Genomic DNA, 27,198 nt, shown 5'->3' on the forward strand with positions numbered 1-27,198 from the left:
GCCAGCAGAGTCCCAGTGGTGTGTGTGTGCGTGCTTCTCCCCTTGAGCCATTCATCTGGAAGAGGCGTGGGCACATTCCGTGAAAGTTAATGTGGCGTTTCCAGGGGCTTTTCTTCTTGACAGGAGGGGACAAATGGGCAAGCAAACAAATATGCTGCTGTCGCAAGAGATAAGCTGTGAGGAAGACCCCTTCATGCACCCTCCGGCAATTGCTCTGCAGGGCGAGTGTGAGAAGAGTTCTCAGAGTTGGGGGGTGGAGGGGTGAAGGGAGGCAATGAGGCTCCAAGGCCAGGAGAAATCCCAGGCAAGCGCGGCCACAACTGAAATAGGCAGCATTGAATAAGCCAAACAAATCACAGCATCGTAGAAGCACAGAGCTGGAAGGGGCCACAAAGGCCATCTCGTCCCTCCCGACTTGAGGCAGGATCGGCCTTGAGCAGGAGTGTCAAACATGCAGCCCAAGGGCCGGATCAGGCCCCCGGAGGGCTCCTCTCCGGCACCTGAGCAACTCACTGTTGCCTGCTTCCGTCTCTCTCTCGTGCTTCCTTCTGCATCACAACTTACGTTGCCAGGCATGCTCAATCAAGCTACAGAGCAAAACCTCTAGTTCCTCTGTTGGCTGACCAGCACATGAAGCGTCTTATGTACAAAAGCTTACAATGCCCAGCCACTGCATGTCTTCCCCTGGGCCTTAGGCACAAAGCATTGACCATGAGATTTCTGTAACGAATGTCAACAAATCCAAAGTAGGTTTGCAACGTACAGAGACGCACCTGAACAGCTTACTCAAAATTGCTACAGCACAGACGTTGTCCCCGGATTTTGATGCGATAATTCAGAGCAAGAGGGGTCAGTTATCAGAGCCTGTTAAATAATCAAAATATTGCGAGAGTGCTAATGCTTTTAGCAAGTCTTAAGTTTTTAAAAGACGTTTGCTCCTTGGGAGGACAGCTATGGTGAACCTGGGCAGTAGAATAAAAAGTAGAGACATCACCCTGCCAACAAAAGTCTGCATAGTCAAAGTGATGGTATTCCCAGTAGTAATGTATGGCTGTGAGAGCTGGACCATAAGGAAGGCCGAGCGCAGAAGAATGCCTTTGAGATGTGGTGCTGGAGAAGAATCTTGAGAATCCCTTGGACTGCAAGAAGATCCAATCAGTCAGTCCTAAGGGAAATCAACCCTGACTGTTCCCTGGAAGGTCAGATGCTGAAGCTGAAGGTCAAATACTTCGGCCACCCAATGAGAAGGGATTACTCACTGGAGAAGATTCTTGAGAGTCCCTTGGACTACAAGAAGATCCAATCAGTCAGTCCTAAGGGAAATCAACCCAGACCGTTCCTTGGAATGTCAGATGCTGAAGCTGAAGCTCAAATACTTTGGCCACCCAATGAGAAGGGAGCACTCCCTGGAGAAGGTCCTGATGCTGGGAAAGACAGAAGGCCAAAGAAGAAGGGGATGGCAAAAGATGAGGTGGCTGGACAGCATTACTAATGTAACCAACACGAATTTGAGCAGACTTCAGAGGATGGTGGGAGACAGGAGGACCTGGCGTGATTTTGGCCTTGGGTCAGTCATAGTTGTCCTTGAAAGGGTGGCTTTAGAAAGAGATCTCTCAGCCTCACCCACCTCACAGAGTGTCTGTTGTGGAGGAAGGTAGAGGAGATTGTAAACCGCTCTGAGTCTCTGCTTCAGCTAGAAGGGCGGGGTATAAATCTACGTTCTTCTTCAACGCTGCACACCAACCCAAAAGCTGAGCATCTAGGTGTTATAGCAGACGCACCCCAAGTTGTACCACATAATTTTTGGAGACTGTTGTTTTGCATGCGTGTTTTCACTGCAACATTGTTAATTATGTTTGTCGCTCAAGGTCTGTCCAAGGTACTTAGGTATATGGTCATGCATAAGTCGGGTGCTATTAAGGTCGATATTGGGTTCATGGTTGGCAAGATTATTTTTGAGATGGAAACAAACAGCAGTATGTTTTTCGTGGACTTGGGATCAGCTGCCATTTACGGTAGTAGTCAGCCAAAATTTTGAGGTCCCCAGTCAGTATTTCCTCAGTCCTTTCAATGGCTTTGCTACAATTCCCGTGTCATCCGCATAAGCAAACTTAAGAGTATCGGAAGTGTCTTAAGACATCGGCAGTTTCCATCGATCTGACTGGCAGTTTGGAGGGGGATGGTGCGCTGTACAAGTTTTGTGCGCGTTTCCCCCCCGCAGAACATTCTTTGGACTCCTAAATGACATGCGGAGTGATAGAACTTCCCGAGTAATTGTGGGTCAGTCAACCGGCAAGCAAAAGAAACTGAATAATGGTTGACCGCAGGGCTTGGTCCTCACAAGGAAGAGCGTCTTGTTTTTATTCAATCCGTACACCTCTGGTGTGTTCCCGAGATGATATCCAGGATGGTTGCTCTTGCCAGTGACGTGACAATTATAGAAAGACACCACCCAGAAAGCTCAGGGGCATACACAGAGACAGCCAATGACAAACCACCTATGTACATCTGACCTTATTTGCATAGCCAGAGCTAGTCCAGCCTTGTCACATCTCAGAAGCTAAGCAGAATCAGCCCCGGCTTGTCCTTGGATGGGAGTCCAACCATAAAGTCCAGAGTTGCTGCTCAAGAGGCAGACAACGGCAAACCACCCCTGTGGAGAACCAGTTTGGTGTACTGGTGAAGTGTGCGGACTCAAATCCAGGGGAACTGGGTTTGATTCCCCACTCCTCCACTTGCAGCTGCTGGAATGGCCTTGGGTCAGCCGTAGCTGTGGCAGAGGTTGTCCTTGAAAGGGCAGCTGCTGGGAGAGCCCTCTCAGCCCCACCCGCCTCACAGGGTGTTTGTTGTGGGGGAGGGAGATAAAGGAGATTGTGAGCCGCTCTGAGACTCTGTCCTTGAAAGGGCAGCTGCTGTGAGAGCCCTCTCAGCCCCACCCACCTCACAGGGTGTCTGTTGTGGGGGGAGAAGATAGAGGAGATTGTAAGCCACTCTGAGTCTCTGTCCTTGAAAGGGGAGCTGCTGTGAGAGCCCTCTCAGCCCCACCCACCTCACAGGGTGTCTGTTGTGGAGGGAGAAGAGATAGGAGATTGTAAGCCACTCTGAGTCTCTGTCCTTGAAAGGGCAGCTGCTGTGACAGCCCTCTCAGCCCCACCCACCTCACAGGGTGTCTGTTGTGGGGGGAGAAGATAGAGGAGATTGTAAGCCACTCTGAGTCTCTGTCCTTGAAAGGGCAGCTGCTGTGAGAGCCCTCTCAGCCCCACCCACCTCACAGGGTGTCTGTTGTGGGGGGAGAAGATAGAGGAGATTGTAAGCCACTCTGAGTCTCTGTCCTTGAAAGGGGAGCTGCTGTGAGAGCCCTCTCAGCCCCACCCACCTCACAGGGTGTCTGTTGTGGAGGGAGAAGAGATAGGAGATTGTAAGCCACTCTGAGTCTCTGTCCTTGAAAGGGCAGCTGCTGTGACAGCCCTCTCAGCCCCACCCACCTCACAGGGTGTCTGTTGTGGGGGGAGAAGACATAGGAGATTGTAAGCCACTCTGAGTCTCTGTCCTTGAAAGGGCAGCTTCTGTGAGAGCCCTCTCAGCCCCACCCACCTCACAGGGTGTCTGTTGTGGGGGGAGAAGACATAGGGGATTGTAAACCCCTCTGAGTCTCTGTCCTTGAAAGGGCAGCTTCTGTGAGAGCCCTCTCAGCCCCACCCACCTCACAGGATGTCTGTTGTGGGGAAAGGAGATAAAGGAGATTGTAAGCTGCTCTGAGTCTCTGATTCAGAGAGAAGGGCGGGGTATAAATCTGCAGTCTTCTTCTCAGGGAGGCAAATGGGCTCTCTCTGCTCATTCTCTCTCCCTCTGCGGGCAGCCCTGTCATTTGTCTCTCCTCCCGCTGACGCCGAACGCTCCGGCTTGGGCTCGCCTGCAATCTCTCCTGCTTAACGACTCCTTCCAGCGGATGGTCCCACCGAGGGCTTGTCTACATTAATGGTTTAGCACGGTTCAGCGATGGGTTGGAGTTGATTGAATGCACAGCTGGCGGACAGAGGCTGTGCTGAAAACATCTGGCTGTGGAGGCGGCCTTTGCTGTCGGCCTCCCCTCCCCCTCTGTCCCGGGGATTCAGGCACAACCTCTGCTTTGTCTCAGCCTCCCCGGGGAGGGCTTGCATTTGCTGACTTTCATCTTTTCCTTCATCGCTCTTGGCTGGGACAAGCGGTTCCGTGGCTTTACTTTTCACTTCTGACAGGTCTGTACTGCGAGCGCACTTGTAGAGAGATCCGTGGCGACGTCCGTGGTTAGCGTGGGGCGACCTTTCTGAGTTCTCATCCACTCAGTGCTGTGGAGGCTGCTACAGTCTAGCCTGCCCCAGAAGGTTGTTGTGAAACGGGGAAGGGAGAACCATACGTGCTGCTCTGCGTTCCTTGGAGGAAGAAGAAAATGATGATGATATTGGATTTCTATCCCAGCCTTCACTCTGAATCACAGAGTCTCAGAGTTGCTCACAATCTCCTTTATCTTCCTCCCCCACAACAGAAATCCTATGAGGTGGGTGGGGTTGAGAGGGCTCCCCCAGAAGCTGCACTTTCAAGGACAACCCATTAGTTATTCTGAAATGAAGTGCAATAAAAGGGAGTCTGTTGTTCAGTCGCCCTGAGCCTGCTCCGGCGGGGAGGGCGGGATACAAATAAAATTATCTGTCTATCTATCTATCTATCTATCTATCTATCTATCTATCTATCTATCTATCTATCTATCTATCTATCTATCTATCTATCTGTCTGTCTCTGGGTTAAAATGAGGGCATGGGTTACTTAGAGGTTTGATTTAAACATGTAACACACATATAAACGTAATTTTAGTTTGCCATTAGAAAAAAGAACTCTCTCGGCTTGGCTTCGCGAACGAAGATTTAAGAAGGGTGCAATAGTCCACGTTTGCTGCAGGCTCGCTGGTGGCTGACAAGACCAATGTGGGACAGGCAGGTCCGGCCACAGCGGCTGCAGGGAAAAGTCTGATTTAGGGTTGGTCCTGTAGCAGTGCGATTCTTCCTCAATCTCCTTTTGTCCTCAAGACCAGCTATGCGTGTGTTCTCAAAGGAAGAGACAGCCTGGTGGATGGTGTGCCTCCATGCTTTGCGATCTGAGGCTAGGTCAGACCACTGGTGATGGTTGATGTGACAGGTGCTAAGGGATTTCTTCAAGGAGTCCTTGTACCTCTTCTTTGGTGCCCCTCTATTTCGATGGCCGGTGGAGAGTTCGCCATACAGGGCAATCTTGGGAAGGCGGTGGTTTTCCATCCTAGAAATATGCCCTGCCCAGCGCAGCTGCGTCTTCAACAGCAGTGCCTCGATGCTGGTAACCTCTGCCCACTTGAGGACTTCAGTGTTGGTCACAAAGTCACTCCAGTGGATGTTGAGGATGGTGCGAAGGCAGCGCTGATGAAAGCGCTCAAGGAGTCGCAGGTGATGACGGTATAAAACCCACGATTCGGAGCCATAGATGAGGGTTGTCATCACAACCGCTTTGTAAACATTGATCTTTGTGCGTTTGTTCAGAAAAAAGAACAGAAGAAGAAAAAGACTGCAGATTTATACCCCGCCCTTCTCTCTGAATCAGAGACTCAGAGCGGCTCACAATCTCCTTTCCCTTCCTCCCCCACAACAGACACCCTGTGAGGTGGGTGGGGCTGAGAGGGCTCCCACAGCAGCTGCCCTTTCAAGGACAACCTCTGCCAGAGCTGTGGCTGACCCAAGGCCATTCCAGCAGGTGCAAGTGGAAGAGTGGGGAATCAAACCCGGTTCTCCCAGATAAGAGTCTTTGAACCTAAGAAGAAGACTGTAGATGTATACCCTGCCCTTCTCTCTAAATCAGAGTCTCAGAGCATCTTACAATCTCCTATGTCTTCTCCCCCCACAGCAGACACCCTGTGAGGCGGGTGGGGCTGAGAGAGCTCTCCCAGCAGCTGCCCTTTCAAGGATAACCTCTGCCAGAGCCCTGGCTGACCCAAGGCCATTCCAGAAGCTGCGAGTGGAGCAGTGGGGACTCAAACCCGGTTCTCCCAGATAAGAGTCTTTGAACCTAAGAATAAGACCATAGATGCATATCCTACCCTTCACTCTGAATCTCAGAGTGGCTCACAATATCCTCTATCTTCCTCCCCCACAACAGACACCCTGTGAGGTAGGTGGGGCTGATAGAACTCTCCCAGAAGCTGCCCTTTTAAGGGCAGAGTCTCAGAGCAGCCTTTATCTTCCTCCCCCACAACAGACACCCCGTGGGGTAGGTAAGGCTGAGAGAGCTCTGACAGAAGCTGCCCTTTCAAGAACAGCTCTACAAGGGCTGTGGCTGACCGAAGGCCATTCCAGCAGCTGCAAGTGAAGGATAGAATCATAGAGTTGGAAGGGACCTCTAGGGTCATTTAGTCCAACCCCCTGCACAATGCAGGAAACTCACAAACACTTCCCCCTAAATTCACAGGATCTTCATTGCTGTCAGATGGCAATCTAGCCTCTGTTTAAAAACCTCCAAGGAAGGAGAGCCCACCACCTCCTGAGGAAGCCTGTTCCACTGAGGAATCGTTCTAACAGTCTGGAAGTTCTTCCTAATGTTGAGCTGGAAACTCTTCTGATTTAATTTCAACCCATTGGTTCTGGTCCTACCTTCTGGAGCCACAGAAAACAATTCCACGCCATCCTCTCTAGGACAGCCCTTCAAGTACTTGAAGATGGTGATCCTATCACCTCTCAGCTGCCTCCTCTCCAGGCTAAACATCTCCAGCTCCTTCAGCCTTTCCTCATAGGACTTGGTCTCCAGACCCCTCACCATCTTTGTCAGAGTGGGAAACCAACCTGGTTTTCCAAGATAAGAGTCTGTGCACTTAACCACTACACCAAACTGGTCTCTACGATGAGAGGAAAAGGGACTTGAATGACAGTGGGTTTGTGGGGGGGGGGGGGGGGGTTGTAGTTGTAAGGGTGTCAGACTAGGCTCTGAGAGACCCGGGTTCGTATCCCCACTTTGCCGTGGAAGCTCGCTGGGTGACCTTGGGACAGTCACACACTCTCAATCTCACTGGGCTGTTGGGAGAATTAAACGGAGGAGAGGAGAATGCTGTAAGCCACCTTGGGTCCCCATGGGGAGAAGGTAGGGTATAAGAAAATACTTATTAATCAGGACCTCAGTCCAGCTGCTTAGTAAGACAATCGTTCATTCAGAGAACTTACTTAGTAAGTAATTTTTCTACATTGTGGAGAAGCCACGACGCATTGAATTGCAGAAAAAAGCTTTTGGCTGAGGAAGGTACTACACCGAAACCGGTTCCTATCCTGTTGGTCCTGCTGACTGGATATTTGGCTCAACGGCTTTGGCTTCTAGATATTCGAAAATACTAGCTGAAGACTATGTCTTGGTTTTAAGTCTACAAGAACCTTCCACCTTCCTTAGATATATAGACTTTGTACCTATCTGAGTGATTTGTGCATGATTTATGTGTGAATTTGTATGTCTAAAGAGCCCTGTGACGCAGAGTGTTAAAGCTGCAGTACTGCAATCCTAAGCTCCGCTCACGACCTGAGTTCGATCCCCGGTGGAAGCCGGGTTTTCAGGTAGCCGGCTTGAGGTTGACTCAGCCTTCCATCCTTCTGAGGTTGGTAAAATGAGTCCCCAGCTTGCTGGGGGGGGAAGTGTAAAAGACTGGGGAAGGCAATGGCAAACCACCCCATAAGAAAAAGTCTGCCATGAAAACATTGCGAAAGCAACGTCACCCCAGAGTCGGAAACAACTGGTGCTTGCACAGGGGACTTTTCCTTTCCTTTCCTTGCTAATAAAATTTTATATAGTGCTACACAGTTTGATTTGGTTTTTGCCAAATCCTCCATTGGGGGCAGGAGATCCCCTGGTCTGGAGCCCCCCCCCCCCCCCCCCGCTTCAGGGTCATCAGAAAGCGTGAGGGGAGGAATTGTCTCCTGGGCACTCCAGTATTCCCTGTGGAAACCAATTCCCATAGGGTATAATGAAGAATTGATCTTTGGGTATCTGGGACTCTGGGAGGGCTGTTTTTTGAGTTAGAGGCACTACATTTTCAGCGCAGCATCCGGTACCTCTCCTCAAAACACCGTCCAAGTTTCAAAAAGATTGGACTAGGGAGTCCAATTCTACAAGCCCCAAAAGAAGGTGCTCCTATCCTTCATTATTTCCAATGGAGGGAAGGCATTTAAATGTTGTGCGGTCCCTTTAAATGTGACGGCCAGAACTCCCTTTGGAGTTTTAGTAACGCTTGTCACAACCTTGCCCCTGGCTCCACCCCCAATGCCTAGTGGTTCCACCCCCCGTCCCCAAAAGTCTCCTGGCTCCACCCCCAAAGTCCCCAGATATTTCTCGAATTGGACCTTGCAACCCTGGGCTCACCAGAAGCGCGTTTGGAGACTTCCAGCCCCTGCTAGGACGCAGGCAACTTCATACCACTTATCATGATGCTCTTCTGGAGGGCAGCGTCCAGGGCTGGGCTCCGCTTGGCCAGGGAAGTAAATAGAAATCCAGCTCCGGGCTGTCGGGTACTGATTAAGTGGAAGTCCTTTAGCACTCATCTGTTATCTCTTAATTAAAGTTCCCTGCTAATTATTTTTCCTTGTCAAGGAAGCAAGACTGCTGACTCGGGAGATTTGCACAAACAAACGTGGTCTCCGCTCACCGCAGTTCTTCCGTTAATGAACAAATTAAACCTGGGCTGGGCCATACCTCAGGCTGCATTGATGCCCCTTTGCCACACCTGTTCCCCCACCGAGAAAGGTGTCCTATTAAATCACAGCGCCAGCAACCGAGGCCGTGTCCACGAGGCTCATTTTTCTTCTTTGAGGGGTGGGTTTGTATGGTTAAGGTAGAAGAAGAAGGCTGCGGATAAATACCCTGCCCTTCTCTCTGAATTAGAGACTCAGAGCGGCTTACAATCGCCTTTATCTTTTCCCCCCACAACAGAGACCCTGTGAGGTGGGTGGGGCTGAGAGAGCTCTGACAGAAGTTGCCCTTTCAAGGACAACTCCTGCAAGATCTATGGCTGACCCAAGGCCATTCCAGCAGGTGCAAGTGGAGGAGTGGGGAATCAAACCTGGTTCTCCCAGATAAGAGTCTGCTCACTTAACCACTATGGCTGACCCAAGGCCATTCCAGCAGGTGCAAGCGGAGGAGTGGGGAATCAAACCTGGTTCTCCCAGATAAGAGTCTGCTCACTTAACCACTATGGCTGACCCAAGGCCATTCCAGCAGGTGCAAGTGGAGGAGTGGGGAATCAAACCTGGTTCTCCCAGATAAGAGTCCGCACACTTAACCACTATAGCTGACCCAAGGCCATTCCAGCAGGTGCAAGCGGAGGAGTGGGGGATCAAACCTGGTTCTCCCAGATAAGAGTCTGCACACTTAACCACTATGGCTGACCCAAGGCCATTCCAGCAGGTGCAAGTGGAGGAGTGGGGAATCAAACCTGGTTCTCCCAGATAAGAGTCTGCTCACTTAACCACTATGGCTGACCCAAGGCCATTCCAGCAGGTGCAAGTGGAGGAGTGGGGAATCAAACCTGGTTCTCCCAGATAAGAGTCCGCACACTTAACCACTATAGCTGACCCAAGGCCATTCCAGCAGGTGCAAGCGGAGGAGTGGGGGATCAAACCTGGTTCTCCCAGATAAGAGTCTGCACACTTAACCACTATGGCTGACCCAAGGCCATTCCAGCAGGTGCAAGCGGAGGAGTGGGGAATCAAACCTGGTTCTCCCAGATAAGAGTCTGCGCATTTAACCACTACACCAAAAAGGTACAGAGAGTCCCGGTCCTCTGGCTTTCTGAAAACCGTCCAAAACTGAACGATTCAGTAGTGCTTTTCTACGCAGATAATCGGGCTGCACTGTAATCCGAATGGCACAGGGAAGTGCTTGGGTTAGGGCAGGCGCTCCTCAACTTTTAGAGACTGTGGGCACCTCTGGAATTCTGGCATAGGGCGGTGGGCACAACGACAAAATGGCCATGGCAGAAGGCAGAGCAACCACAAAACAGCTGCCCTGGGGGGGCATAGCCAGCTATGCATAACTCTAATAGTAACAGTTAGAAGCAAGGTTCTGGTTATGACCTTTAGGGCCTTGACCAGTCAGGGACCGAGGTCTCTACAGGACCACCTCCTCCGCTATGTCCCTGGAAGGGCACTACGCTCTACAGGTAGACATCTGCTGTTGATCCCTAACCCCAAAGAGGAATGGCTGTCCTCAACCAAGGCTACTTTGTCTTCGAAATATTTGCCTCAAGGGCTTTGGAATCTAATGGAGTGCCTTGTCTAGAATAATTACTTGAAAACTTGGACATAATCACGCAATTAATTAAATAGGCCCGCCAAACGTACAGGGTGGGCATTAAAAACCAGTAGGATGGCATCGGACCAGAACCAACGGGTTGGAATTAAATCGAAAGAGTTTCCGGCTCCACATTAGGAAGAACTTCCTGACCGTTAGAGCGGTTCCTCAGTGGAACAGGCTTCCTGCTTGGGAGGTGGTGGGCTCTCCTCCCTTGGAGGTTTTTCAACAGAGGCTAGATGGCCATCTGACAGCAATGAAGATCCTGTGAATTTGGGGAGAGGCGTTTGTGAGTTTCCTGCATTGTGCAGGGGGTTGGACTAGATGACCCCTGGAGGTACCTTCCGACTCTATGAATCTATGATCCTGTCTCATACAGGGAGCAACAGGGCGACCAGGGCTGGATTTTGTTCTGCTACTACAGACTCAAATGACTACCCCCCTGAAACCTTTTGAAGTGGTAATTTGAAACTCAAAATAGCACTCTCGTTCTCCAAGAGCCAGTTTGGTGTAGTGGTTAAGTGTACGGACTCTTATCTGGGAGAACCCGGTTTGATTCGCCACTCCTGCACTTGCACCTGCTGGAATGGCCTTGGGTCAGCCATAGCTCTGGCAGAGGTTGTCCTTGAAAGGGCAGCTGCTGTGAGAACCCTCTCAGCCCCACCCACCTCACAGGGTGTCTGTTGTAGGGGAGGAAGGTAAAGGAGATTGTGAGCCGCTCTGAGACTCTTCGGAGTGGAGGGTGGGATATAAATGCAATATCTTCATCTACCTCACAGGGTGTCTGTTGTGGGGGAGGAAGGGAAAGGAGATTGTGAGCCACTCTGAGACTCTTTGGAGTGGAGGGCGGCATATAAATCCAATATCTTCATCTACCTCACAGGGTGTCTGTTGTGGGAGAGGAAGGGAAAGGAGATTGTGAGCCGCTCTGAGACTCTTCAGAGTGGAGGGCGGGATATAAATCCAATATCTTCGTCTACCTCACAGGGTGTCTGTTGTGGGGGAGGAAGGGAAAGGAGATTGTGAGCCGCTCTGAGACTCTTCGGAGTGGAGGGCGGCATATAAATCCAATATCTTCATCTACCTCACAGGGTGTCTGTTGTGGGGGAGGAAGGGAAAGGAGATTGTGAGCCGCTCTGAGACTCTTCGGAGTGGAGGGCGGGATATAAATCCAATATCTTCATCTACCTCACAGGGTGTCTGTTGGCGCGGGATATTGTTCATCTACCTCACAGGGTGTCTGTTGTGGGGGAGTAAGGGAAAGGAGATTGTGAGCTGCTCTGAGACACTTCAGAGTGGAGGGCGGGATATAAATCCAATATCTTCATCTACCTCACAGGGTGTCTGTTGTGGGGGAGGAAGGGAAAGGAGATTGTGAGCCACTCTGAGACTCTTCGGAGTGGAGGGCGAGATATAAATCCAATATCTTCTTCTTCTTCTCCAATGATGGCTTGCGCTGCTTTACTCAGGATGCTGAAAATACACCGGTGTGTTCGAGGTTCAAAGCAGCATTCAGCCTAATCAGCCGAGTGGGTGGGGCTTCTCTGCCACAGCAGGGCCCAGTTTGAAGCAAGAGAGCGGAGGAGAGAACAGATGGAGAGGCTGGACAGGAGAGGCCAGGAGGGAGATGAAAGCCAGCCAAACTATTTGGGCAGAGATGGGCTTTGAAAGAGGGCAGCGAGGAAGTCTGCAAGAGGCAGTTTTGTATTCAGAGCCAAAAAAGAGAGAGAGAGAGCACCCCGATTTCGTTTTTAGAGCGTTCACAGACTTTAGAAGATTTGTTCATTGAGATCTGGATCAGTGCAAATATTTAGCTAGCTAGACCGTGGATGATCTGTCAGGAGTGGGGGGTTTTGTGGATCACGGTCTGGACATTCCGGGGGGGGGGTCGGGAGATATGCCTCAGTTTCCCTTTTCTGTGTTTTTCAAACGTTGCTGGGTACTGGGTGGCAGATGACGCTCTCGCCTCTCTGTTAAGCTCTCTCGTTTTTTCTGTTTCTAGAATCGGTCGCTTTATCTCTACCAGTGCTTAGAAGCGCGTTGAGTCACGAGTCTTTTTTCATCTTTTCGCTCAACAGCACTGGCACCGGGGAAGTGACAAAGAATATCACAGCAGACAGGAGCAGAGGAAGGTCTGATCAAAGAAAGCTTGCCTTCAAGCAATGTCAGGCTCACTGTTTGTCGTGTTAGGGTCTTTTTAATTTTTTTAAAGTTTTTGTTCCGTTATGGCGTCTCGTGTTTCCAAAAGAAGAAAGAGAGAGAGGGAGAGAAAGCGGCTAAGCCTCCAAATCGTGTGCACTTCTCATAATGGAGGGAGAAGAGACGTGTTCGCCTGATCCAAACAAGCTAGATCGACGTCTTGAGACACAGGGTGCCCTGGGAAAGGGCGCAGTCAGGGATGGCCCCAGCGCTTCTTGACTCTCAGCTTGTTTCAGTAGTCAGTGGCCCAAATTAAGTAAGAAGAAGAAGAAGAAGATATTGGATTTATATCCCTCCCTCCACTCCGAAGAGTCACAGAGCGGCTCACAGTCTCCTTTCCCTTCCTCCCCCACAACAGACACCCTGTGAGGTAGATGAAGATATTGGATTTATATCCCGCCCTCCACTCCGAAGAGTCTCAGAGCGGCTCACAATCTCCTTTCCCTTCCTCCCCCACAACAGACACCCTGTGAGGTAGATGAAGATATTGGATTTATATCCCGCCCTCCACTCCGAAGAGTCTCAGAGCGGCTCACAATCTCCTTTCCCTTCCTCCCCCACAACGTCCTGTGAGGTAGATGAAGATACTGGATTTATATCCCGCCCTCCACTCCGAAGTGTCTCAGAGCGGCTCACAATCTCCATTCCCTTCCTCCCCCACAACAGACACCCTGTGAGGTAGATGAAGATATTGGATTTATATCCCGCCCTCCACTCCGAAGAGTCTCAGAGCGGCTCACAATCTCCTTTCCCTTCCTCCCCCACAACGTCCTGTGAGGTAGATGAAGATACTGGATTTATATCCCGCCCTCCACTCCGAAGTGTCTCAGAGTGGCTCACAATCTCTTTTACCTTCCTCCCCCACGACAGACACCCTGTGAGGTGGGTGGGGCTGAGAGGGCTCTCGCAGCAGCTGCCCTTTCAAGGATAATCTCTGCCAGAGCTATGGCTGACCCAAGGCCATTCCAGCAGGTGCAAGTGGAGGAGTGGGGAATCAAACCCAGTTCTCCCAGATAAGAGTTTGTGCACTTAACCAGTACACTAAACTGGCTCTCCCAGAAGCTGCCCTTTCAAGGATAATGTGAGGGTTATGGCTGACCCAAGGCCATTCCAGCAGGTGCAAGTGGAGGAGTGGGGAATCAAACCCAGTTCTCCCAGATAAGAGTTTGTGCACTTAACCAGTACACCAAACTGGCTCTCCCAGAAGCTGCCCTTTCAAGGATAATGTGAGGGTTATGGCTGACCCAAGGCCATTCCAGCAGGTGCAAGTGGAGGAGTGAGGAGTCAAACCTGGTTCTCCCAGATAAGAGTCCGCACACTTAACCACTACACCAAACTGGATTGACGCCCCGTCATCTCATTCTTCCCAGAATTTGGTTGGAGGCCGCTCTGAGGCGTCCAGCCGGCTGCCTCCTCTGTGTCAAAAGAGAGAATTCAGGGTGCAAGGGGAAAGCTGTATATCATCGTCTGCAGAAAATGCACATAGTTTAGATTAGCAGAGAGGTCTCCGAAGGGCTGAACATTGGAGCGGACACGTCCTCGGTCTCTGGGGAGTCCTGGCTTCGAGGCACGATTTCAGTGTCTGGTTGACAGCCCTCCTTGCTCACTCGTGGGACACGAGTCAAATACCAAAGCCGCAGGAAGGCCCGGTGGCGCCAGATTCGAGATCCGCCGGGACAGCCGTCGCCTTCCTCTGCAGTCTCTGTTGACAAATGCACTCTGTGTCCCGGAAGAAGAGCCGATGCCAGGCTGGGGTTGTCTCTGAGATTCTGGCCCGACGAGGCCTCTAACGCCAGTGCAGTATGTTCTGGCGTGCGGTTTCCAAAATGCGTAGGCCATTTTGCTTCAAGCCGTGTCTCCAAAGCAATAAAGATAATTCAGATTGAAAACGTAATAAAGTGTCTGATGGGAGAAGCAAATAACGTTAAACCAGCGTTATTTAACCGGAGCTTTGATGCTTTGAATTTGCTACAGGTTAAGATGAGCAGTTAGGTCGTGTGCTGTTTCCCTGGGCCCGTCTTGGAGGCACCGGACAGTCAAAGGGGTGCAGAGGAGGTTGCGGGAGAGTAGAGAGAGCGTGGTGGAGCAGGACCACCAAGACTGCCTAGCAACCAGCAAATGTTCCGACTGCTCATCTTCACCTGTGACGAGTTCAGAATATCAAACACTGGCTAATTTAGTTTAGCACCAAAAAAGGTGTTGGTGGACACCACACTGAGAACCCCTACCCAAGCCAAGGTGCCCCCCAAGAACAGAGGTGTGGAACTCATTTCTTATCAGGGCCAGATCCAACATGAGTGAAGAGCTTGTTGGGCCGAGTCATGGATGTCATGAAACGTAATGACAGTTTGGTGTAGTGATTAAGTGAGCAGACTCTTATCTAGGAGAACCGGGTTTGATTCCCCACTCCTCCACTTGCAGCTGCTGATGTGGCCTTGGGTCAGCCATAGCTCTGGTAGAGGTTGTCCTTGAAAGGGCAGCTGCTGTGAGAGCCCTCTCCAGCCCCACCCACCTCACAGGGTGACTGTTGTGGGGGGAGGAAGGGAAAGGAGATTGTGAGCTGCTCTGAGACTAAGAACCGGGTTTGATTCCCCACTCCTGCACTTGCATCTGCTGGAATGGCCTTGGGTCAGTCATAGCTCTCGTAGGAGTTGTCCTTGAAAGGGCAGCTGCTGTCAGAGTCCTCTCAGCCCCACCTACCTCACAGGGTGTCTGTTGTGGTGGGAGAACATATAGGAGATTGTAAGCTGCTCTGAGTCTCTGATTCAGAGAGAAGGGCGGGGTAATAACCTGCAGTCTTCTTCTTCTAATGCCATAGCAGACACAAACACAAAGATTTTTTTAAAACTTAAAATAAAACATGCTTAAAATGTTAGCACTCTTCCAATATTTTGTTTATTTAACCGTCTCTGGTAACTGACATCTCTTGTTCTGAATGACTGCATCAAAAATGGAGATGATGTCTGTGCTGTAGCAATCTTGAAAATGCTGTTCAGGTGTGTATCTGTAAATTGCAAACATACTTTTGATTTGCTTACAGGTCTGATAGGACCTTTCTGGGGGCCTGATCCAGCCCCCAGGCCGCATGTTTGACACCCCTGTTTTAGTGTAGCTTTTTCCCAGAAAGGGTTCTGTTTGGTCACTGGAGACGTGATTGACCAAGCAGAGTTTTAAATTGCTTTTGGCAAGCAGCTGCCCCCTCAGCACAAGGGTCTGCACTGTATGACTGAAGGTTAACTGTAGCAGCCATTTTGTGGCTGGCTCCACCTCCTCCTGCAGCCATTTTGTGACTCCACCCACCATGCTGTGCCAGGCTTCTAAAGGTGCCCACAGAATCAAGGAGGTTGAGGGCTGCCGCTGAGCTGGTAGATGCGGTGGCTCAATGGAACCTCCATTTTCAGAGGCAGTGTGCCGAAGATTGAAGATCCAGCAGCGGAGGCTTGTGCCAGACTTCACAGACATCCTGTGGGAACAGAACTGCCCCCCTTAGAATCGGCCTGTGCAGGCCCAGCCTGAAGTGATGTAGCAGGGTCACTGTGATATTCTTTATGTCTGCAAAGGTTCAAGAGAGCCCTCTTTTTTGGGGGGGGGGGGCGGGTGGTCCTCCTATACACTCCAAGAGACCAGCCTTCTTCTTGAGTCTACTCTCTGTCCCTCCGGGTGTTTCTCCACCCCCTCCCCAGAGGCGCCGCTGCCATTTTCCAGTCGCCTCCTGGAATCTTGTTCATTTTGTCAGCCGCAGGGTTTGCTGCCCTTTGGCGGCCCGTCAGTCTTTTCGCACACCAGTGACTCTCAGTGAATGCGTCCTCCATTATTCATGGAGGACAGCGAGGGAGAGAGGCAGTGCCTTGACCTAATGAGGCAACTAGTGGCTTGCAGGCAGGCGGCCCCTTTTTCCTCTGGCTTCCTTCCGCTGGGCAACGGCAAGGCAAGCCGTGTGGAGCCTTGGGACTTAAAATGCCAAGGAACCTTCTGGGCTCTGAACAAGGGTGGCTGCTGGACGCCAGAGAAGCGCAGAGCAACAAACCCAGGCCCCTACGGAGCAAGACAGTCTTCTATTCTATACAAAATTTTATTTCTGGAACGTGCATTCCACCTTTCTGATCTTGGCAAGGGCAGCCAAGGTGCCTAAAGATTTGAAGGTGCCTAAAGATTTGAAACATACATGATAAACTCACCTTTTCAAACAATTAAAATCAAACAATTAAAATCGACCTCTGCCCGCCACACGTTGTTAAAAAGCATACAAATACCTGCAAAACGTATATGCTAAAATATATATGCTAAACATAAAAGCAGGAGGGAGGGGAGGGAGGAAAGGAAGGAAGGGAATGAGGAGGAAGAAGGAAGATGATGATATTGGATTTATAACCTGCCCTTAGTCCCAGAGCAGCTTACATTCTCCTTTACCTTCCCCCCCCACACAACAGACCCCCCCCCACCCATGAGGCAGGTAGGGCCGAGAGAGCTCTCCCAGAAGCTGCCCTTTCAAGGACAACTCTTACGAAAGCTATGGATGACCCAGAGCCATTCCAGCAGCTGCAAGTGGATGAGTGGGAAATCAAACCCGGTTCTTAGTCTCAGAGCAGCTTACATTCTCCTTTACCTTCCCCCCCCCACAACAGACCCCCCCACCCGTGAGGCAGGTGGGGCCGAGAGAGCTTTCCCAGAAGCTGCCCTTTCAAGGACAACTTTTACAAAAGCTGTGGATGACCCAGAGCCATTCCAGCAGCTGAAAGTGGAGGAGCGGGGAATCAAACCCAGTTCTTAGTCTCAGAGCAGCTTACATTCTCCTTTACCTTCTCCCCCCCCCACACAACAGACCCCCCCCACCCATGAGGTAGTTGGGGCTGAGAGAGCTCTCCCAGAAGCTGCCCTTTCAGGGACAACTCTTATGAAAGCTATGGATGACCCAGAGCCGTTCCAGCAGCTGCAAGTGGAGGAGTGGGGAATCAAACCCGGTTCTCCTAGATAAGAGTCCGCACACTTAACCTCTACACCAGATGCCAAGCTAAACAAAACAGTCTTTACTCACCAGCAGAAGACAGTAACAGAAGGGGGCAGACAGATCTCCCCGCTTTGGTGCCACAACAGAGAAGGCCCTCTGCCAGGTTGCCACCCACCCAAGCAGGAAGATACCTGGTGTTGTGTGCCCTAACCCTTCATTTTGGGAGGAATTTAGGTGCCCGATGAAAATCCTCTATACCATGCAAATAAGATAAACGGAGGGGGAGGGGGAATGGTCCCAGTCTCGATTTTCCCGCAGGGAGTCCTCTTTTTCTATACTTTTCCTGCGCTTCTCCTCGTTCTTTTGGTTCCTTTTTCATTGCTGATGTTCTCCAACGCCTTGCTGCTTTTGAGAGTGATCTTTTTTTGTAAAGTCAGGAAAAGAGGTTTGCAGTGCCAAACACTGAAGTTGTCAAATCAAAACTCTTTGTTCATTAAGAACATAAGAACATAAGAGAAGCCATGTTGGATCACGCCAACGGCCCATCAAGTCCAACACTCTGTGTCACACAGTGGCAAAAAATGTTATATACACACATACACTGTGGCTAATAGCCACTGATGGACCTGTGCTCCATATTTTTATCTAAACCCCTCTTGAAGGTGGCTATACTTGTGGCCGCCACCACCTCCTGTGGCAGTGAATTCCACATGTTAATCACCCTTTGGGTGAAGAAGTACTTCCTTTTATCCGTCTTAACCTGTCTGCTCAGCAATTTCATCGAATGCCCACGAGTTCTTGTATTGTGAGAAAGGGAGAAAAGTACTTCTTAATTAAATGCTTAATTAAATGCTGGTGCACTAGCCTGAGAGAAGTGTATGTGTTTGTCTGTGTGTGTGTGTGTGGCAAATTAGAATGATGTTTATATGTGTGTTACAGGACTGAACAGGGAGATTGGTTTTTTATCTCATTACATATACTAAACCCACTTTCACTAGGTACAGCTATATATCCACAGTGTTCCAAAGCATTTCTCTTTTAGAATTGTGTATCAGAATAATGTTCTTTGTATTGACATACTCAAATTGGGATACTGGCTGTTTATCTCATTACATGTATTAACCCATGCCCATATGTTAATGTATTGGTGTAGTGGTTAAGTGTGCGGACTCTTATCTGGGAGAACCGGGTTTGATTCCCCACTCCTCCACTTGCAGCTGCTGGAATGGCCTTGGGTCAGTCATAGCTCTGGCAGAGGTTGTCCTTGAAGGGGCAGCTGCTGTGAGAGCCCTCTCAGCCCCACCCATCTCACAGGGTATCTGTTGTGGGGGGAGAAGACATAGGAGATTGTAAGGTGCTCTGAGACTCTGATTCAGAGAGAAGGGCGGGGTGTACATCTATGGTCTTCTTTTTAGGTTCAAAGGCTCTTATCTGGGAGAACCAGGTTTGATTCCCCACTCCTCCACTTGCACGTGCTGGAATGGCCTTGGGTCAGCCACGGCTCTGGCAGAGGTGGTCCTTGAAAGGGCAGCTGCTGTGCCCCACCCACCTCACAGGGTGTCTGTTGTGGGGGAAGGAGATAAAGGAGATTGTAAGCCGCTCTGAGTCTCTGATTCAGAGAGAAGGGCGGGGTATAAATCTGCAGTCTTCTTCTTCTTCTGTTCTTTTTTCTAATGGCAAACTAAAATTACGTTTATATGTGTGTTACATGTTTAAATCAAACCTCTAAGTAACCCCATGCCCTCATTTTAACCCAGAGACTGAACAACAAAAACATTTCAACAGACTCCCTTTTATTACACTTCGCTTTAGGAGAACTAATGGATTTAGTCCATGGACATCGATCTGCTTTGTATCACCTTTTGTTGTTTCAACCCAGTTAACACTAACTAACAAACACCAGACCCCGAGTTGTTATTCTTTTAATCTGCTAAAAAAAAACATTTCCATGAGTCTGCATACTAACGCACTGCTCACTTTCTCTATATTTAGGACTGCTGGCCATTCCATACTGTTGTCTGCTGAACTGTACTTAGAGCACATGAAAGCTGACATTCTGAATAAAACTTTGCTGGTCTTACTCCTAGAATCATAGAATCGTAGAGTTGGAAGGGACCTCCAGGGTCATCTAGTCCAACCCCCTGAGCAATGCAGTTAACTCACAAACACTGCCCCCTAAATTCACAGGATCTTCATTGCTGTCAGATGGCCATCTAGTCTCTGTTGAAAAAACCTCCAAGGAAGGAGAGCCCACCACCTCCCGAGGAAGCCTGTTCCACTGAGGAACTGCTCTAACGGTCAGGAAGTTCTTCCTAATGTTGAGCCGGAAACTCTTCTGATTCAATTTCAACCCATTGCTTCTGGTCCTACCTTCTGGGGCAACAGAAAACAATTCCACCCCAGCCTCTATATCACTTCATTCTACTGCTTCAGACCATCTTTCTGTGTGTGTGTGTGTGTGTGTGTGTGAACTCCCACCCAAGAATGGGAAAATACATTATGGGTCAGGGCAGTTTTCACAGCGCTTCTGGCAGGTGGGAGATGGGTTAAATAACCCCCTCCCCCTCTTGAGGAACCTCTCCCAAAATAACACGCACACACACACACACCCCAGTTGTAGCTCTGCCGTTATCTCTGCGTGTTTTTGCCAAACGAGTGTCCAATTTGGCCCTCAGACAGAAGGCAAACGGTCAGGTCAAGTTCGATTGTGGGTCAGATTTTCAGGGGAGGGGGAGCGTTCCAACAGGCTCTTGGTTTTGTTTCCACTCAGACTCCCCCCCACACACACACACACCCAATCTCTAATCTGGCGGGGATCCCTCCGGAGTGAAAGGCGCTGAAGTCCCACAGCTGGAGTAAACAGGCAGCCCCCACTGCAAAGAATGACAGTTTATTAGTTGTGTAGATAAACACGCTGAAATCCGGGCAAAGTTGAGACAGCTTTTGTCAAAGAAGGAGGTCACGGAGCCGCACCAGTCTGTTGGACTTCTCTTGCGAGTCCCAACAAGCGTGTGGAGGAGGGGTCCTCTGGGGGTTTCTCATGCAGGCCTTCCACCCAGGCCTTTCCCAGGATGACTGGGTTGCAAGAAGACGGACACCTGTCCAGCCAGGCTCCTGCCACTCCAACCTCAGCTAGACACCCTCCCAGGCTAAAGAACGCTCCCCGATCCTGAATGGCATGTTCCGTAAGAGAGGGACAGTGGCTCAGTGGTAGAGCATCTGCTTGGTAAGCAGAAAGTCCCAGGTTCAATCCCCGGCATCTCCAACTAAAAAGGGTCCAGGCAGGTAGGCATGAAAAACCTCAGCTTGAGACCCTGGAGAGCCATGAATGGGGCTGTGGCTCAGTGGTAGAGCATCTGCTTGGTGAGCAGAAGGACCCAGGTTCAATCCCCGGCATCTCCAACTCAAAAGGGTCCAGGCTCTCTCTCTCGGCTTGGCTTCGCGAACGAAGATTTAAGAAGGGTGCAATAGTCCACGTTTGCTGCAGGCTCGCTGGTGGCTGACAAGACCAATGTGGGACAGGCAGGTCCGGCCACAGCGGCTGCAGGGAAAAGTCTGATTTAGGGTTGGTCCTGTAGCAGTGCGATTCTTCCTCAATCTCCTTTTGTCCTCAAGACCAGCTATGCGTGCGTTCTCAAAGGAAGAGACAGCCTGGTGGATGGTGTGCCTCCATGCTTTGCGATCTGAGGCTAGGTCAGACCACTGGTGATGGTTGATGTGACAGGTGCTAAGGGATTTCTTCAAGGAGTCCTTGTACCTCTTCTTCGGTGCCCCTCTATTTCGATGACCGGTGGAGAGTTCGCCATACAAGGCAATCTTGGGAAGGCGGTGGTTTTCCATCCTAGAAATATGCCCTGCCCAGCGCAGCTGCGTCTTCAACAGCAGTGCCTCAATGCTGGTAACCTCCGCCCGCTTGAGGACTTCAGTGTTGGTCACAAAGTCACTCCAGTGGATGTTGAGGATGGTGCGAAGGCAGCGCTGATGAAAGCGCTCAAGGAGTCGCAGGTGATGACGGTATAAAACCCACGATTCGGAGCCGTAGATGAGGGTTGTCATCACAACCGCTTTGTAAACATTGATCTTTGTGCCTTTTTTCAGATGCTTGTTGCTCCACACTCTTTTGTGCAGTCGGCCAAATGCACGGTTTGCCTTTGCCAGCCTGTTGTCAATCTCCTTGTCGATCTTGGCATCTGAGGAGATGATGCACCCCAGGTAGCTGAACTGCTGGACTGTCTTCAGAACTGATTCACCCACAGTGATGCAGGGGGGGTGATAATCTTCCTGGGGTGCAGGCTGGTGGAGAACTTCTGTCTTCTTCAGACTAACTTCTAGGCCGAATAGCTTGGCAGCCTCTGCAAAGCAGGACGTCATATGCTGCAGAGCTGATACCGAGTGGGAGACGAGTGCAGGCAAGTAGGCGTGAAAAACCTCAGCTTGAGACCCTGGAGAGCCGCTACCAGTCTGAGTAGACAATACTGACTTTGATGGACCCAGGGGGGGTCTGATTCAGTAGAAGGCAGCTTCATATGTTCAGACTATGAAGTCACCCTTTACGGGAGGGATGGTGGCTCAGTGGTAGAGCATCTGCTTAGTAAGCAGAAGGTCCCAGGTTCAATCCCCGGCATCTCCAACTAAAAAGGGTCCAGGCAAATCGGTTTGAAAAACCTCAGCTTGAGACCCTGGAGAGCCGCTGCCAGTCTGAGTAGACAATACTGACTTTGATGGACCCAGGGGGGGTCTGATTCAGTAGAAGGCAGCTTCATATGTTCATCACTGAACCACCTTGAAGTTTCCTCTGATGGTTAGAGAGCCAGTTTGGTGTAGTGGTTAAGTGTGCTGACTCTAATCTGGGAGAACCAGGCTTCACTCCCCACTCCTCCACTTGCAGCTGCTGGAATGGCCTTGGGTCAGCCATAGCCCTCACATTGTCCTTGAAAGGGCAGCTTCTGGGAGAGCCAGTTTGGTGTAGTGGTTAAGTGTGCAGACTCTTATCTGGGAGAACCGGGTTTGATTCCCCACTCCTCCACTTGCAGCTGCTGGAATGGCCTTGGGTCAGCCATAGCCCTCACATTGTCCTTGAAAGGGCAGCTTCTGGGAGAGCCAATTTGGTGTAGTGGTTAAGTGTGCGGACTCTTATCTGGGAGAACCGGGCTTCATTCCCCACTCCTCCACTTGCACCTGCTGGCATGGCTTTGGGTCAGGCATAGCTCTGGCAGAGTTGTCCTTGAAAGGGCAGCTTCTGGAAGAGCTCTCCCAGTCCCGCCCAGCTCACAGGGTGTCTGTTGTGGGGGAGGAAGGGAAAGGAGATTGTGAGCCACTCTGAGACTCTGATTCAGAGAGAACTGCGGGGTATAAATCTGCAGTCTTCTTCTTCTTCTGGTGGGAAAGAGAGAGGAAGGCTGGAAAAGAGAAGAGGCTATGGAGGGAAGGGAAAGAGAAAATAGTGTGGGAGGGGGAAACGAGATGCCCCCTGCAGAGAGCCAGCTTGGTGTAGTGGTTAAGTGCGCGGACTCTTATCTGGGAGAACCGGGTTTGATTCCCCACTCCTCCACTTGCGGCTGCTGGAATGGCCTTGGGTAAGCCATAGCCCTCACATTGTCCTTGAAAGGGCAGCTTCTGTGAGAACCAGTTTGGTGTAGTGGTTAAATGTGCAGACTCTTATCTGGGAGAACCGCTCCTTATCTCCGCTCCTCCACTTGCACCTGCTGGAATGGCCTTGGGTCAGCCAGAGCTCTGGCAGAGGTTGTCCTTGAAAGGGCAGCTGCTGTGAGAGCCCTCTCAGCCCCACCCACCTCACAGGATGTCTGTTGTGGGGGGGAAAGATAAAGGAGATTGTGAGCCGCTCTGAGTCTCTGATTCAGAGAGAAGGGTGGGGTATAAATCTATGGTCTTCTTCTCCTTCCCCTTTTCTCACCTGACCCTCTCCCACCATCTCCCTGTTTTAGTCTCCATCTTAATTGATAAAGACCATCAACTCATTCCTCCTTGCATGCTTAATCTCTCCCAAACCCCACACACACGCACCCCAGATTGGTGCTGCTGCTTCAGACCCTCCATTTTCTTAATGGTCTTTGCTGTGGGGCTCTGAAGAAGAAGAAGAAGATACTCTGTAATGGTGTAGAGTGGCAGCTCTCTCCCTATTAGGTTAGATCTCAAAGGCCTGTCAAAACAGTTCGGTCTTACAGGCCCTGCGGAAAGTGGAAAGATCCCGCAGGGCCCTTATGGCCTCCGGGAGAGTATTCCACAATTCTGGTGCTGCCACCGAGAAGGCCCTAGCTCGCGTCTGCCGCAACCTAGCCTCCCTTGGTCCATGGACGGACAACAGATTTTTTGTCCCTGAACGCAGTGCTCTCCGGGGAACGTGTGGGGAAAGGCGGTCCCGCAGGTAGACAGGCCCCTGACCATAGAGGGCTTTAAAGATCAATACCAACACCTTGAAACAGACTCGGAACACAATAGGTAGCCAATGCAGCTCTCTCAGCACTGGCCGAATGTGCTCCCACCGGGGGGGCCCCATTAGCAGCCGCGCTGGAGCGTTCTGCACTAGCTGTAGTTTCCGGGTCAGCGCCAAGGGTAGCCCCATGTAGAGAGCGTTACAGCGATCTATTCTTGAGGTGAACTGTAATTTGGTACTTGCTTTCAGCTGCTAGGACATTATATGCGCAGTTGTGGAAGCAAGAAAAAATACCAGAGAAATGGGATTGGATTATAAAAGTTATGACATGGAGTGAAATGGACAAATTAACAAGAATTTTAAGAGACTATGATGTAGACGTTTTTAAGATGGAGTGGAAAAGTTCAGAAGATATGTAGAAAAAGAGTGGAAAATAAAAGGACATTGGACAATTTTTGATAATGAGTAAGTCTTAGAAAAAAGAAGAATATTAATTTTTGTTTTTATTAGTTAAGGGTACCTTTTAAACATTAGTACTTTAAGTAAATAACACCGGCGGGGGTCAAGTAACAGGGGGAGGAGTGGGTAGAAACTAATATATGGGATAGATAAAAGAAGTTATTAATGATGCAAGAAATATAATTTGTTACCATATGTTATCAAATAAAATTGTTTTAACACAAACATTAGGAAGAACTTCCTGACCGTTAGAGCACTTCCTCAGTGGAACAGGCTTCCTCCTCGGGAGGTGGTGGGCTCTCCTTCCTTGGAGGTTTTGAAACAGAGGCTAGATGGCCATCTGACAGCAATGAAGATCCTGTGAATTTAGGGGGAGGTGTTTGTGAGTTTCCTGCATTGTGCAGGGGGTTGGACTAGATGACGCTGGAGGTCTCTTCCAACTCTAGGATTCTAGGGTTCTTCAGGAGGTGGTGGGCTCTCCTTCCTTGGAGGTTTTTAAACAGAGGCTCGATGGCCATCTGACAGCAATGAAGATCCTGTGAATTTTGGGGGAAGTGTTTGTGAGTTTCCTGCATTGTGCAAGAGATTGGACTAGATGACCCTAGAGGTCCCTTCCAACTCTATGATTCTTTGCTTCTATGCTCACAGTCCGTCCTTTGCTTTAACTGTATGTTTGAAATGCCTCTCAGTTGCCTCATTGGGATGGGACATTTAGGGGGTCTTTGCCATGCCAAACTAGAAAACTTGGATTCCAGTATGGATTTTGAAGGTTTGCTGGTTCAGACACCTTTCCTAAGAGCCAGTTTGGTGTAGTGGTTAAGTGTGCGGACTCTTATCTGGGAGAACCGGGTTTGATTCCCCACTCCTCCACTTGCACCTGCTAGCATGGCCTTGGGTCAGCCATAGCTCTGGTAGAGGTTGTCCTTGAAAGGGCAGCTGCTGTGAGAGCCCTCTCCAGCCCCACCCACCTCACAGGGTGTCTGTTGTGGGGGAGGAAGGGAAAGGAGATTGTGAGCCGCTCCGAGACTCTTCGGAGTGGAGGGCGGGATATAAATCCAATATCTTCATCTACCTCACAGGGGGTCTGTTGTGGGGGAGGAAGGGAAAGGAGATTGTGAGCCCCCCTGAGACTCTTCGAAGTGGAGGGCGGGATATAAATCCAATATCTTCATCTACCTCACAGGGTGTCTGTTGTGGGGGAGGAAGGGAAAGGAGATTGTGAGCCCCCCTGAGACTCTTCGAAGTGGAGGGCGGGATATAAATCCAATATCTTCATCTACCTCACAGGGGGTCTGTTGTGGGGGAGGAAGGGAAAGGAGATTGTGAGCCGCTCTGAGACTCTTCAGAGTGGAGGGCGGGATATAAATCCAATATCTTCTTCTTCATCTTCTTCTGATTTTGATTTGCTTTCTGTTGGGCATGGTGGTTAAGGATAGATGCCTTTCCCATCGGAAGCCACACACAGGACAAGGGTCTGGAAGGGGTTCTTGTGGAAACGTTGGAGGCAGTGTTCCCTCTAAGCTGAGTTAGTGTGAGCTAGCTCGTTGCTTTTTAAGCCAGTGGTTCACACGTTTTTGTCTTAGCTCAGGAACAATTGCCGCAGAGCAAACTTAATTTATGCATTAGCTCACAACTAGAATTCCAGTAGCTCACAAAGTAGAATTTCCCAGCGGCATCAAGAAAGAGAAACAGTTCTAAAAAAAAACAAACTCATTTTTTTTAACTTCAACCCCAAATATAAATTCATTAAAACATAAGAATCAGGTATGCTGCATACAGTATTAATCAAATGACTTAAATACCCAATTAGAGTGCACTGTGATTTTATAAAGGATACGTCCTAGTTATTCTGTGAACTCCCTTAACCCGGGGTGGGTGGCCAGAACAACAAGGAACCAGAAATAAATTTGAGCATCTGACATATGGTGACATAGGCAACATAGCACACCCCTTTCTCTCTATTTCTTGGGGTCACAAAGGCCAAGGAAAGCCGGGTTAAACTAGGTTGATTGAGAGAGTCAAGGTTAACTAAGAGAATTCCAGGAAGCTAGGGCCTGATACTCTTATCTATTTAGAATTTGATAGTACATAAACTTACCCAACGTCATGTGAGGCAAAACACATGTACAGCATTATCTGTACCGGGAAGGTCACGTCACCCAGAGTGTCCTAAAGCCTGGGAAAGAGAACCAAAGTTTCAGCTAGAAGCTAATTACTATGGAAATAGCATATGTTTAGCATAGACGGATAACTGAGGCTTAGTCGCGGCCTAATTCCACAACACCCGCGTCTTTCTTTTCTCCTGCAGCTACTTTTAAAACCATGGCTGATCTGCATTTGATGCGTTGTTATTGGGCGAGGGCAAGTCCATATTTTTGCTGTTGCTTTGTGCCGTTTTGATTGCATTTTTCAAGTCGCCCGCTGTGGGCAAAGTGGCAGAACAAAAATTTAAATCAATAGTCGCTTTGAGCAGGCTGCGGTAAGTCGATGCTCTGATGTGCTCCTCTGTCTGGGTCCCTCCACCCCACAGTATCCCTAAATCTCTTCTCCTGTTTGAATCCCAGATTCCCATATCCATTACGCACAGCTGGGCAAGGACGTGACGTTACAGTGTGGGACAGTGAACAGGGACGCCACAGTCACCTGGACAGCCAACAACACAGATCTCGATGCCTCCCACCTCAACGGTTCGTGGCTCGTCCTGCGGCACGTGGATTTGTCCCACAGCGGCCTGTACTCCTGCTACGAGGGATCGTCGTGGCACCTCAAGTATCGGGTCTACCTCAGAGTAGGAAGTGAGTACACGTTCTGCCCCCTGCCCGCTTGGGATGACCTTTGTTTATGTGCAGGCATGCAGCAAGAATTTGTGGTTCAA

At 50.1% G+C, this 27,198-nt stretch overlaps 1 protein-coding gene and 1 non-coding gene across 2 annotated transcripts in view; both read left to right on the plus strand.

The window, feature by feature from the left end:
* Positions 1-27,198, plus strand: part of CNTFR (ciliary neurotrophic factor receptor) — a 761,181-nt gene that overhangs the window by 472,434 nt on the left and 261,549 nt on the right. The window contains exon 4 of the mRNA XM_060236258.1: positions 26,888-27,118. Within this exon, the coding sequence (XP_060092241.1) occupies positions 26,888-27,118 (231 nt within the window). The remainder of the gene's footprint in view (positions 1-26,887; positions 27,119-27,198) is intronic.
* Positions 22,026-22,100, plus strand: TRNAT-AGU (transfer RNA threonine (anticodon AGU)). Its single transcript has one exon. It is a non-coding gene; the product is annotated as a tRNA-Thr (tRNA).

The sequence above is a fragment of the Heteronotia binoei genome, chromosome 4 (assembly GCF_032191835.1).
Source record: "Heteronotia binoei isolate CCM8104 ecotype False Entrance Well chromosome 4, APGP_CSIRO_Hbin_v1, whole genome shotgun sequence".
Lineage (NCBI taxonomy): Eukaryota > Metazoa > Chordata > Lepidosauria > Squamata > Gekkonidae > Heteronotia > Heteronotia binoei.